Source organism: Hyperoodon ampullatus, assembly GCF_949752795.1.
Source record: "Hyperoodon ampullatus genome assembly, chromosome: 11".
Taxonomy (NCBI): Eukaryota; Metazoa; Chordata; class Mammalia; order Artiodactyla; family Ziphiidae; genus Hyperoodon; species Hyperoodon ampullatus.
The window spans coordinates 46,916,001-46,930,162 of NC_136924.1; the positions used below are offsets into that span (position 1 = coordinate 46,916,001).

At 37.9% G+C, this 14,162-nt stretch overlaps 1 protein-coding gene across 1 annotated transcript in view; it reads left to right on the forward strand.

The window, feature by feature from the left end:
• Positions 1-936: 936 nt before the first annotated feature.
• The window catches only part of LRRK2 (leucine rich repeat kinase 2), a gene marked incomplete at its 5' end in the record, with an annotated part of 147,424 nt that continues 134,198 nt past the window's right edge, over positions 937-14,162 (forward strand). The window contains 5 exons of the mRNA XM_079714150.1: positions 937-1,090; positions 1,370-1,455; positions 5,864-5,973; positions 8,467-8,555; positions 11,853-11,987. Coding sequence (XP_079570276.1) covers positions 937-1,090; positions 1,370-1,455; positions 5,864-5,973; positions 8,467-8,555; positions 11,853-11,987 — 574 coding nt within the window. The remainder of the gene's footprint in view (positions 1,091-1,369; positions 1,456-5,863; positions 5,974-8,466; positions 8,556-11,852; positions 11,988-14,162) is intronic.

Genomic DNA, 14,162 nt, shown 5'->3' on the forward strand with positions numbered 1-14,162 from the left:
ACTGCACCACCAGGGAAGCCCTCTCTTTAGTTTTAATTGCACTGAACTGAAACTCAAATTTTCAAAAGCTAATTTTAGTGGCCTTTTGGCCAGCAGAGCTTCCAGATAACTAACAGGAAAAATGTTTTTGTTTCCTTCCCTACAAACAGCCACAGCAACCATATAAAAGCATTTAACTGGGTCCATTTTGGTTGCTTAAATCTTCGTCCATCCTTGGGGGGAAATTACTCATCTCCCTATAGTGGTAACTATAAAGAGAATGTTTTCCTAAAAGGGGCCAACTGGGCGGCTCCCTCTTTTCCCAACGCCCCGATTTCTATTCTTAGATCTGGAGATCCGCGGCAGCTTTTATTTTTCTTCTTCTTCCTAGTTCCCAGACCTTCCGCGGGGCTGCAGGAGTCCAGGCTGGTGGGTCGGGCCGCGTGCGCCGCGGTGCAGACGCGCGCCTCGCCGGCCGCTGCAGGGCCCGGGGACTGGGCACTTGGCGGAGTCCGCTGAGTCGGTTTCTTCCTGCGCGACTCCCGGGCCGCGCCGCCGCGGAGAGCGGGATCCGGTCTCGGGAGGCTGCGCCGGCCCGGGGTCCCGTCTCGGCCGGCGTGGGGGCCACGGCCACTGTCACCCGGGCCGGGCGGGCTCTTGCTGCGTCCTACCCGCCTGCCACGGTTCGGCGGGCACCGCACCTCAGCCGAACCTCTCGCAGGCCCCAGAGCTGTGTTTTGGCCCTGGGTGGGGGAGGGGGAAGCAGAGGAGGAGAGGGAGCGGGCGGGGGAGGGCGGCGCCGGACGCGGAGCCGCCGCCTTCGCATAAATGGGCGGGCGTGGGTGCAGATGGGGTCAGCCGGGAGCGCTGGCTGCGGGCGGTGAGCTGGGCTCGTCTTCTGACCGGAGCGGCCGGCCTTGGTGCGGGAGGGGCGGCCGGTTTGGAGCAGGGTCGGTCATGGCCAGTGGCAGCTGTCAGGAGAGCGAGGAGGAGGATGAGGAAACTCTGAAGAAGTTGATAGTCAGGCTGAACAATGTCCAGGAAGGAAAACAGATAGAGACGCTGGTCCAAATCCTGGAGGATATGCTCGTGTTCACTTACGCCGACCACGGTAATCGTTTTCCAGGGAACTGTCCCTTTACCGTCCCCCGCCCCGGCCCTCCTTCCCGCCCTGGCCTTTTTTACAAACTTTCTCCCCCCGAACTTTGTGGCCGCACAAACCTGGATTCTTGAGAAGCCGCAAACTCTCTACTCCTTAGGGCAGAAAAGAGCTGACAATTCTAGGAAGGTCTTGAGCTCACTTCTTTTGCTTTCTCCCTCCTTTTCAGACTTAAAAGGGGTGCCATGAATCGTGACTTTGCTACTTTTCCCTAACCCCCTTCTTTTCCAGCCTCCAAGTTATTTCAAGACAAAAATGTCCACGTGCCTCTGTTGATCGTCTTGGACTCGTATATGAGAGTCGCTAGTGTGCAGCAGGTAAGGGAATTGTTTTCATTTCTCCCATTTCCCCTTCTCATTGGAAATAGGTGTTTTTCTATTAATATTCTATAACCAGAGTTCTGGGTTATTTCTGAGATTTGTCCTGACAAACTGCTGACTGTGGTTTTAAGATGGAAGCGTTTTCAAATCATTATCAAATGTTAACGGTGTAAGAGGGCCAACTGTGTGCTCCCTAATTGTATTTAAGAAGTAAGTTTATACAATCGGCTGACAGAATATGGATGGTGGTGGGAGGGGAATAATAATGGATTGAGGTTTAGTTCTGACATTGGCTAGATGGCTAGTTCATCAGTGCTTAAATAAAATTATTCTAAGAATCTTCCCAATGTACAGCATGTCCTACAGATGACACAATTGTGAATAGTTTGGGAAAGAGGAATAATGAACAGTAATAGAACTAATAATAATTAAATTAATAAAATGAAGTTACTGGCAAACTCTCATAGGTTTAAGGTTTTCTTTTTTTTTTAAACTTGAAGACAGATTTCTAACCTTCTTTAGTTGTAGTACACCTTGTATTATCTAAAGAGAGTGATGTTTTAGGATTCCCCTATAAGTTTAAATCTATACTTCTCAACCGTTTTCGTATAAAATGAATGTAAAAATGAATCTTAGAACCTGCACCGTAGGAAACCCAGAAATTTGTTACATATCTTAGATATATTTAAAAAGGAGCCTTAAGATGATAATTAAGGATGATTTACAGTCAAAACAAAATTACTGCCTAAGGTTAAGTTCCTTTGTAGATATTGAGATTTGGGGAACTGAAATTACTTTTTTCATTTGCATGTTAGATCCTGAAGGGAAAGAGAATTGAACTTTGAACTCTATCGAGGTGCAGTGTTTCTTAATACCTACTTGAGAGGCTAGACAGATGTAAGAATTATCTGGATCTCTTAAGTCTGTATTTGTCTATCTTATGCTAATCTCTGTGTCTAGCTATGTCTAGTTTGGGTGAAACATATATCTAGCTTCTTTTATATGAAGATGTTTATATCTCAGATAAATGGTTACTTTTATTTTTCTTCAACTGAAATATTTCCCATCTGACTATTGATTTTCAGGCTGTTAGCACAGATCATGAAAAAATGGAGACATGATAAAGACACTGTTCTTTTTAACACCCAATGTTTGAATTTTGCCCATGAAACATGAGTCACTCCCTGGCACTGACCTATCGTGCTTGCTACTCTCCACCCACATCATCCTTCTTACTTGCCTCTGCTTTGGTGTTCCAAAGTGCCTTGTCTGGCATCCTCCATTACTTGGATTCTGTTCTTGGTAGAGTCTCCTCTGCCAGGTACAACTCAGAACAATTGGGCCCTGGGTGACCTTCGGTCTGCAGGATCTAGAGGAGGCAGTGCTAGACTTGAGAATCCAGGGAAGCCTGCAACATTCCCACCACCTAATTCTTCTTCATTTTAGAAACTGCCTGAGCCTGGACATGTTTGTTTGGAGTAGTTATGAATGTCACTCAATATCCTTGCCCAGTAGGTACCAGAGATAAATGAAAATAAGGAATTGTCTTTTGATTTGGTAATTTAATGGAATAGAATTATTAGTTTCAGCACAAAATATTAATCTACAAAGGACATTATGTATATTATATCATTTGATTCTCGCTGGACTCTCACTATCCTCTCAGAAATCTCACTGCATGTTTTTTCCTCAGAATAAGTAGCTCATTTAGGATCGCAGAGCTAGTGACAGAGTCAGGACTCAAGCTTCACACACCTCCAGAATCTTTTTCCATCATAGAGTAGGTGCTGATATCATAAGATTTTTGCACAAGTAAAAAGTACCATGGTATGGTACAAATACTGTGGCCGTGCTACACACAATGACATTATCGATTTAAATTATCATTGATCTTATCAAAGGGATGTGGAGTGGGGTAGCTCTACTGATATTTTAATACTCCACTTAAAAGAAAAAAAAAGTTTTTCCTTCAGATTTCTTCATATTACTGGTGAAATTAGTATAGATATTCTTTAAAGCTTTATATCTTGAATCAGCTGGAGGTGCTGAATTAAAAGCACTTGATGAATTTAAGGAGTTAAGGTAAAGTACCCTTCAAAAGTAAATAGAAGGTTTGTTTTCAGAATTCATTTAACATGATATTCCAGACTCTGAATTTTTATTTTCAATGTCTTTTCATATTTTATTAGTTCTCCTTAATAAATCACAATTTTTAGAGAATTGGTAGTTAGGCTGCTGTCTTATAAATTTCTTTTCCTGTAAGTCATCTGATCATTTCTCTGTGTTCTTCAATTTACATTACTTCTCTTTATCCACACAGTTTCCACCTTGATGTAAGTGAGTGAAATATATGAAAGTGACTAAAATTTTCTTTAACCCCTAGACTCTTTCCCATTGTGCATTACTTAGATACTTGAGTTTACAGAATAATTATAATAAAGTGAAACTACCAATTTAATTGTATTATAACTGTGCAGGATGGGAGCCTTCTCTTTTTGAAAGATAAGCTTTTAATTGAATACATTAATGGATCAATTGTTACCTCTGCTTTGCGGCTAGCAATTCTATTTAATCTTGGAAGCTCAGTTGCCTCAGTCTTTTTGCAAAGCAATTACTGATGCTGCTGCTTCACCAAGCAAAACAAAACAGGTTTTCTCCTTGAGTCAGCCATGCAGGTGCAGAGATGAGTATAGCATCCTGTGTGATTTATGATTTTATATTTCCCACCAGAAACTGTTCCAAATGTTAATTTTTGAAATACTTGGGGAAAAAAGTCTTGATGATTTTATGAAAGCACGAAAATAGCCAGTTTCTATGACATCCAGATTGTCAATATCTGTTTGGCTTATGTGGAGGAGGTTGTCTACTTAAATATAGGCAAAAATAGCTGTCAGAAATTGCTTCCTTTTCAAGGAATTTGAAATCGTGTAAGAGAAAGTGATGACAGAGTAAAGCAATTCATGCTTAATCCAGAAAAGATCTGGAAATAATATTGTAAAGAGATCTTATGTAATCACTTTTATCGTATTAAATACCCCTTGTTTATTCCTGTAAACAAGTAGGAAACGTGCCATTATTCCTTTTTGGTTGCGTAGAGATTTCTCCCCTTTTCACTCAACCCTCTGTACCACTCAGCTCCAACTCACGTATCCAGTCTCATTTAGCAATGGGCCCCTCTTTGGCAGCCTCCTCCCCATTTAACATCCTACTTTACTTCCTCACAACTCATCAGTATTAGAAGTTTCCATTTCCCTATTTTGAGTGACCAAATTTATAATTCTTTTGAAATCTGGCTCAAATCCTACCTTTTCTGTATTATATTCTTCCCTGAGTAATTCTAGCGAATCCTGCTTTCAGGATTCATATTATATTGGTATTTATCACACATCGTGCTTAGGCACTTTTTCATTAATCTCTAGATCTGCATGTATATGCATTTTCTATTTTCTTTTTCTGACCATATCAAGTTTAGTTCTGTAATATAGTAGAAAGAATTGAAGAGTCCTTAAATTTGGGGAGGAAACTATAACAGGAAAAGTGAGTTAAATTTAATCTCCAGTTTGGAATTAAAATATCGTACTGAAAAAAATGTATTTTTTTCAGAAGTAAAGAGCAGCTTATTCAAGTTGGCATCATGTATAAATGAGCTGAACGAAGGTATATTTAAAATGCATCAGGAAGATCATACTTAATTTGGAAATGTGAGAGAGTTCAGGGACACTTGTGATGTCTAGACCTCAACAGCTCATATTTAGGTGTACGGAAGAAATCTAGAGGGATCCACTGAGAAATTCTACCTCCTCTCTATCTCATAGTGCCTTTCTCTTTTACCTATGAAAGATGTTACATTGTCATCACACGATGCTACTTCTTTTGCTATTTTTTCCAGCTCCATTATCTGGGGAGCAGTCTTTCCTGATAACTTACACTTTGCCATCAAAATCTCCAACTTCCCCTAATCCTCCATTCCAAACTACTTCATTTCTTCTTATAATTAAAGTACTAAATATTTAGAAGAAAATCTGTCAGGTAGATATGCCTTAAAAAGTACAAAGGCCTGAGAATAGCCTTTCCTGTACTTCATAATTTTGGTGTGTCCTCTAAAACTATTTTTTCGTGTGTTTTATTTCCTTTTATATAGACAATAGGCAGTCTATTGCCTTCATCATTCAGAAATGTTATAATATTTTTTGTATGCCTTTTCAGTAGATTTTTGAAGAAAGATGTATTCTAAGTATATGAGTTGCTTTTCTCAGCATTTTTAGAGTATCATTTTGTTTTAAAATAACTATTTTAAAATAATGTAGCCACTTATTCTATTAAGAATGAAGAGATTCTTTGACTGAATATATTCTATTTGTTTGGTTTTTTTTTAACTGTGAATATTTGTCTTTCTTCTTTTTAGGTGGGTTGGTCACTTTTATGCAAATTAATAGAAATCTGTCCAAATACAATGCAAAGCTTAATGGGTCCCCAGGATATTGGACATGATTGGGAAGTCCTAGGGGTTCACCAGTAAGTATGCAAAAACAAACTCCATTGAATATTTATCTGTACATATGACAACCGTTCCCTTGATACATTGCATTTGCAATCCAAGCCAATCTAGTAAAAATCCTTTAAAATACATATAGTTTTCCTTGAATCAATGATTTACATTTATAGAGAGCTTTTGACTCAGAAGTCTATAATCTATTTGAATTAGAAAACTAACATTTGAGGTAAGAAGTCAGGTGTTGTTATTATTTTAGTAATTTAATAATAGGTATACAATTGATTAAGTTGTAGATTGTTGATGACTGCTTATGAATTCAAACTAAGGAAAGATTTTTTTTTCTTCTTTTACTTTTTAATAGTAGAACTGACAAACCACTACTTCTTCAAAACAAAAATATGGGAACTAAAATGTTAGTTCTATAAATAGTAATTTAGAAGTTTATGCTTTACTGTCTTTAAAAAGTACATTTATGTATATTCATACATATATATTTAATGAGCTTAAACTACAGCTTTCAAAATGAAGAAAAAAGAGGAAATTATCTTTCAGCACATCTGCAGCCAAATCTTGATAGCTATTTACCAGCTATATTATTGCAGTTTGCAACATAATGACTTCTTAAATGAGACTACTTCTTTAGCCATAATTAGTTAAGAAAAACTTTTCTGAAAAAAAATGTGTTTCTAGGAAAATCCTTTTTGGATAACTTTGTTTCTTGACATTTAAGAAAATATCTTCTGTCATCAACTTTAGGCATTCTTTATACCTAATGTGACTTTTCTTTACCACAGAGAAGTGAATACTAATTGCTTCCAAAGGCATATTGCTTGTGGAAAATGTAATTAAAGCAAAACTAAATTTTACATCTTTGCATTATTTATTAGTATTAACTGTGGCTGCAGATTTTGACAAATCAGAGCTGTTTGTTCATAGGCGAGCATGTCTGTGCTTATACATTTTTCCATCTTTGATAAACATGTGTTGCTGTTCTTCGGTTTCTAGAATCTAAAGACTGTGCTTTGAAAAGAGACTATTTACAGTTAATAGGTGCTCTCATCTCCAAACTAATCTCTGAAATTCTATGAGTCAGTAGTAAAGAATACTGCATTTAATGAGGAATTAGACAAAATATGCCTGCAATTAGTAGTTGTAATGTTATGTGTCCCTTGGTTTGGATGAGAATTTCCAAGATCCCCAAAGATTAGCCATCTATAACTTTAGGGAGCAATGGAAAACTCAACTAGTCATATTCTGGTATAAACCAAATGTTCAAATTAACTTACCTAAGCGTTTCTACAGGGAGTTTCATTCACTCATTTATTTGGTCACTCACTCATTATTCATTCGTCTTCTGTTCGTCAGGTATTACACTCCTTTAGGCCAGAAGTAGTGTGAACAGTGTAGACACACTCTCTCTACAGTGGAGCATATTAGATCATTACCAGCAAATATTTATTGTAAAACATATCTCCTTATATTCAAGGACTTTTATCTCCCCAAAGGCTTACAGTACTAAAGAAGAAATCTCTTGTGTGGTGTTGAAGTCAGGAATAGTGGGAGTGGTGCAGGGAGAGGTAGGGGCAGCATAGGTAGGAGGAGAATTGACAGAGTCAAAGGACATGGTCTCTCAATTCTTCACCTCATCACCTGGAGACCACGTGCCGTTTCTTGGATCTAGGTGAAGCCATGGAGGCTCTCTCTTCTCCTAACAATAGAAAGCCAAACAGCACTGGGGTAGGAATAGACTAAAGATTGTATATATATATTTTTTCGGTACACGGGCCTCTCACTGTTGTGGCCTCTCTCATTGCGGAGCACAGGCTCCGGACGCGCAGGCTCAGCGGCCATGGCTCACGGGCCCAGCCGCTCCGCGGCATGTGGGATCTTCCCGGACCAGGGCACGAACCCATGTCCCCTGCATCGGCAGGCAGAGTCTCAACCACTGTGCCACCAGGGAAGCCTAAGATTGTATATTTTAGAATTGATAACTCAGGAGCTCAAATTTAATGCATTTGAACTAATTGAATACTATTGATAGACTAGGTTCACTTTCTGTTATAAAATATCAATTTCTCTTTCAAAAATAGTAAAAATCAATAATATAAATATTCAAATGGTTAGTTTTTATATACAAGCTAACATTTTAATTACATCTCTCTATAATAATATCAATGTGTATAACATATAATTCACAAGTTTGTATCACATATAAAATGATTGATCCCTTGGTGCATATAACTCAATATTATTTTGGATATAGAATTGGGTGAAATAGTTAATAATTGAATTTGAATATTTAGAGGAAAAAGTTATAACTTTTCTATTGAGACTCATAATAATTCCCTGTTAATCATCATAAACCTGGCTCAGGTTTACAGGGAGAAAAAATACACTAGCTTCAATATAGGGAATGAAATACAATGAGATGAATAAAAATGTAGGTGAGTAAAAAACAATATCTGAAAGAGCAAACATCTAGGCATGATCTTGATCTTTGTTTTCAATTACAGACTGATTCTTAAAATGCTAACAGTTCATAATGCCAGTGTCAACCTGTCAACAGTTGGATTGAAGGCCTTAGATCTTCTCCTAACTTCAGGTAGTATATACACACATTTTTAATGTTGACTCAAAAAAACATTTAAAATCATTTGCTAAATGTGTTTTGATGTTTTTTGTTTAAAGTATAATCACATAATATAACCTCAATATTGATGATTTCCAAAATTCTGTGTTTCCATTTTCCTTTTTTAAAAAAATAAATTTATTTATTTATTTTTGGCTGCATTGGGTCTTCGTTGCTGGGCGCAGGCTTTCTCTAGTTGCGGGGAGCAGGGGCTACTTTTCATTGAGTGCGTGGGCTTCTCACTGGGTGACTTCTCTTTGTTGTGGAGCATGGGCTCTAGGTGCGTGGGCTTCAGTAGTTGTGGCATGTGGGCTCAGTAGTTGTGGCTCGCGGGCTCTAGAGCACAGGCTCAGTAGTTGTGGCGCACGGGCTTTGTTGCTCTGTGACATGTGGGGTCTTCCTGGACCAGGGCCCAAACCTGTGTCCCCTGCATTGGCAGGCAGATTCTTAACCATTGCGCCACCAGGGAATCCCCTCCATTTTCTTTCCTTATCTCTTTTCTCTACACTTTTTCTTTCAAAAATACCACCCAACATCTTGGCCTTAAACAACGCCTTATATATTACTCCCAAATCTAATGTCTGTCACCAGCTTTGCTTCTCAGATCTGGTCCCACATCTCACATTCTCATTAGTTTGTTAGCCATACATGTCCTTGTCATGACTGTATTGTACTTCATTATATCTCTAATATGTTTTCTATAATATATGCTCTAGAATATGACATAATAGTAATATGTCATAATAAAAATATATAGCATTTCTTCTTGAGTGCTTGCTAAATGCTAGGCTTAGCATGTAAAATACTTAATATGCTTTTAAAAGCATAATCCTCAAAACATCCCTTGAGTTTAGTATTTTATCTCAGTTTTCTAGAGAACACTGAAGCATAGAGAGATTACCTCAGCCAAAAACTAGTAGAACCAGGGTCTGATTTCACATGTCAGGTTCTTTCCCTGAGTAAACTTATACTTGGAGGATAATGGACCTGAAAACAAAGAATGTTGCTGTGGTGCAATAGTTGTGATCATTGCTGTGACAGACACTTGCTATGATGTAAGGTTCTGAGAAGAAAGGCTCCTTTCAGGGAAGCTAAGCATGAAGGATAGGGTGGATTTCCTTCAAAGTGTGAAGGGTGCTTTAGGTCAAGAAAACAGCATGTGCAGCGTTGCAGAGGCCTGAGAGGGGCTGGATGTGTGGGTGGTAAGATTTTTAAAGGCCCTCATTGGCCATGCTAAGTGATGAAGGTCCAATAGGAGAAAGAGAAAGGAAGAAAGAGGGTGAAGATCAGAGAATGAACTGAAGAGGGATAGGAAGGGCCAGAAGGTACTCACCACTTCACCAGAGCCTTTTATTAAAATATATAATGGGTACTAACTAGTCTTAACCATGATTTATTTAAACTCATCCTTGGAATCTTTTTTTTTGGTGGGGGTGGGGAGGTAAAGATTTATTCTCCATTTGGCAATGGACAGGAGGTTTATGAATTTGAGAAATCTCCCAACATGAAGATATCAAGGTTAGCAGCATGTAGACAAATAGTAATTTGACATGTGTTTTGAAAAGACTAGTTAATTTCTTCCACGTAACATTAAGAATTTTGAGCTTTTAGGAAAGTTTGTAATGTGTTTTAGAGTCCATTTCAGGTACTTATTAGAGGCTAATTTATGAATCATTTTTTTGTTTGGCTTATTTGTTAACTGAGGTAATAGTTATTGGGCATTTACTGCTGTGCTGGCTGCTAGAGAACTCTCAGACAGGTGAGGCAAAGTTCCTACAATGTAGAAGTTCACAGTCCAGCACCACTGTCCAATATAACTTTTTGCAATGAAGGAAATGTTGTATATGTTCAAAATCATGACAAGTAGCCACATGTGGTGGTTGAACATTGGAAATGTGAGAAAGTGAATTTTAATTTTATTTAATTTTAATTGATTTAAATTTGAGTTTAAGTAGCCTCATGTGATTGGTGGCTACAGAATTGGACAGCACTGACAAACAGATAAAAAGCATTTAAAGAAATGATTTCAATGTAATGAGGAAAGTACTCTAACAGAGATATGAAGAAAACCACCATAGGAACAAAGAGAAGAGAGCAGCTAAGCTCATTTGTAGGAGTTAAGAGCATGGTCATGACCTGCTTTAATTTTAATCCAGCTCTGCCTCTTATTTGTTCTACTTTGGGCAAAGTCACTGCATCACTTCTGTGCCTCAGTGTCCTTATCTCTATCTAACATGAGGATTGCACCTACCTCACGGGGTTGTGGTGGTTTACACGTGTTAGAGTGAACTATCAGTACTTCAACCTATGTCTGACATGTTATGTGCTGTAGAAATGTTTGTTACGACTACCACTCCTACAGTTTTTATTGACAGAATAGATACTATTTGTGTTATTTCTTGATTTAAGGTAGGATCATATTTGGTGCAGAAAATGGCAAAGGCATTCCATGAAGCTAGTGCAAGTGCAAAAATATATCAAAAGAAATGTGTTTGTGATGAGCAAGGAGTTTAGCATGTTTGGAGTCAGTAGTGCAGGGAGGGACGTGAGGCTGATGAGATACATGTAGTCTGTGAAAAGTCTTGTTTGTCAGACTGAGGAGTGCGGGAAGGCCTTAGAAGACTTCAGCAAGGGATTTACAGATCCCATTTGTGTTTTAGAAATATAATGCAACAGGTAAACTAGTTAGGTAGGGATTTGGGCCTACCAGAGCAATTATGCAATTGTGTTTGCATTCTAGGTGAGAAGTGTTGGGGTCCTGAACAAGACAGAAATGGAGGGGCCTAGTTCAAAAGGAGTTTCTGAGATATTTAGAAGGACTTGAAGGACTTGGTAATGAGTTGATTCTTTGGCTAGTCAGAGAATGAGAAGAGAGAGGGAGGATGAAAGAAGGAAGATGACTGTAGTTTCTCTGGTAACTATTGGATGGTGGTTATTGATGAAGAGATGGAACTGGGGTAGGCTAGGTTTGGGTGGCCATGGAGTATTCAGATGGTGTGGTCTAAGAGGCAGGTAGAAATGTTTCAGGAATTCGGGGCAAGAGGTCTTGGCTATGGGTATTGATTGGGAATCACAGAGTTATGGTAAAGTGTACTGGGAATTTATCTCATTTAGAAAGACTGTAAAGCTTGATAGGTCTAACATCTGGGGCAATTAAGTGGTTCATCAAAAAGAGAAGTCCACAAACCATTCATAGCCCTCATGTAAAAATGAAGACATTAAATGTTAAAGCAGATATTTACTTGGAGCATATTGTTCTCTTTGAAATAGGTAAAATCACTTTGCTGATATTGGATGAAGAAAATGATATTTTCTTGTTAATTTTTGATGCCATGCGCACATTTTCAGCCAGTGACGAAGTCCAGAAACTTGGATGCAAAGCTTTACATGTGCTGTTTGAGAGAGGTATTTAAAATGTCAAATTCTTTATTTTGATATTTATATAAGGAGAAAGGGTTTATAGTGGGATAAGTAGGATATAATTATGATAATAAGAAAATATCTGAAATTGTACTATTTATTAAAAGTTGGATTGTCAGGCAAAGATAAGTAATGGAGTTAATTCAGAAATATTGCTTGTTTTTGCAGAATGAATTTCATTCATGGATTATCAATTATGCAATTGTAGTAAACTTTCTTCCATTGCTTAACAAGGCATAGGTTCACTTTGCAAACTACGTGTAGGAGTTAAGGAAGAAAAAGTAATACTGTGAAGCCAAGCATAGGTTAAGTTTGGGTTTATGATGTTAAGTCATCACCAGAGTTTTAGAAATTGCTAAAGGCTCTGGATAAAGAACCAAGAGGTTTACAAAGTGTCCCTTAGGAAAAAGACTAATATGTATTTTATCACATGGCACTGAGAATGATGACAGCGATAACCATGTAATTTTATAGTTGGTTGGAACCTTTAGTCCTTCCACTGGCTTGATGAGGAAATGGATCAGAGAAGTGAAATGAGCAACCTGCCGGAGAGTACATAGCTAGTTATCTCCATTACAGTTCAATTTACCACAGTTTTTGAGAGCACCTTTTTTGTCATTATGAGAGCCAAGAGTGCTAGGAGTTTAGGATAAGAATAACGTATGTGGGCCCTGTGTTCATGTCAGTTTACCTACTCTAGTTTCTGGAAGCTCCAGGAATGGAAATTCTACTGTTTAATTCCCTGTCTTATTCCAGAAGGACTTCAAATAGCTTATAGATATTTATAATACATTAGAGGAAAAGAAAAATGAATGAGGAAATGGGTGAAGGGAAAATGATATGAAGCTAGGTTAAATTTACTGCTTACTTCAGATCCTGTATCTTTGCAAAGGGATGGACCAGAAATTTGGTTCTTTGCTTCCTATCAGGCAAAGAGGTAAACATCATTGGTTACAAAGTTACTTGAGATAAAAGTAAACTCATTAATCAGAAGAAGCAATCAGTCTCATGGGAGACTTGAGAAAATACTCCCTTGGGTTTCCCTGGATAAGTTGATAAAATACATACAGTTTGCAAGGAACACAGTGTATTTCAGTGAAAGAGATTCCATCAAGAGTCAGAACAGCATGGGCATGGGGCTCAGCTCTCTGGTGGTGGAAGAGAGGAATGGAGGAACTGCATGTCTTTCAGGCTGTCTTCTCTAAATGTCATATCTTGAAACTAAGCTTTTGATAAGAATTGGGCAGAATAGAGTTTGAGGAATTACTGTCTTGAGGGCTTATAATCTTCTGTGCTGCAGTTTAAGGAGCACATTCTTATTCATGAAATAAGGGTTAGCATCACTCACCGGCATTGTGGGATCCCTCTAGGACACATGAAGAAGCACCAGGGAATGTTAAAAAGATGATCTTATTTGATAGATCAGTGCTGACAGTATTGTGATTGTAAATGTAGAGTAGAAACATTTCTGAAGTTTTAAAGAATATGAAGTTCCCCAGGACTTAGTGGCACGTGTAAAGTTAATTTTCAAAATTTGAAACTATGCTCTGGAAGCTGTTTCATAAAATGAGAAGGTTTGGTGATACTTCTCATTTATTAGAAGAACCCAGTCAATTTCACATTATATTATATGGACTATTGGTGTAAAGTTGAACAGCAAAAAGTAATGTTGATTATGAAGAGTGACACTAACATTTATGTCAGTGTCCTTCTCAGGCTAGATAAACCAGATTTTTATACATGTTTTTGAGGTTCCCACCCAATAAAATGACTCCAAATGAAACTCATTGGCTTGATCTCAAGACTTTAATTATGAAAATTAATGATGACAATTTTTGATCTCTGATGAAGTCAAGACCATTAAGATGAAGTATTTCGAAGTCTAATTACTTGTTATTTGCTAAAGTTCATTCCTCTTGAACTCATGCATTTAACTGAACTGCCCTTCAACAATGTACCATTAATCACTCCTTTTAAAGTATTGTCATATGTTCACTTCAGTTGGCCACCTTTATTATTCATTGATTAGTTTTCTCTAGAATCTTTCAAGTGAAATTGTAAATAATTTTATTTTTCTGAGAACTGTTTGGTTACTACATTTCAAAACATGGAATAACTAATATGGGTCAAAACAATTATTTTAACCTCAATAGCTTTTTT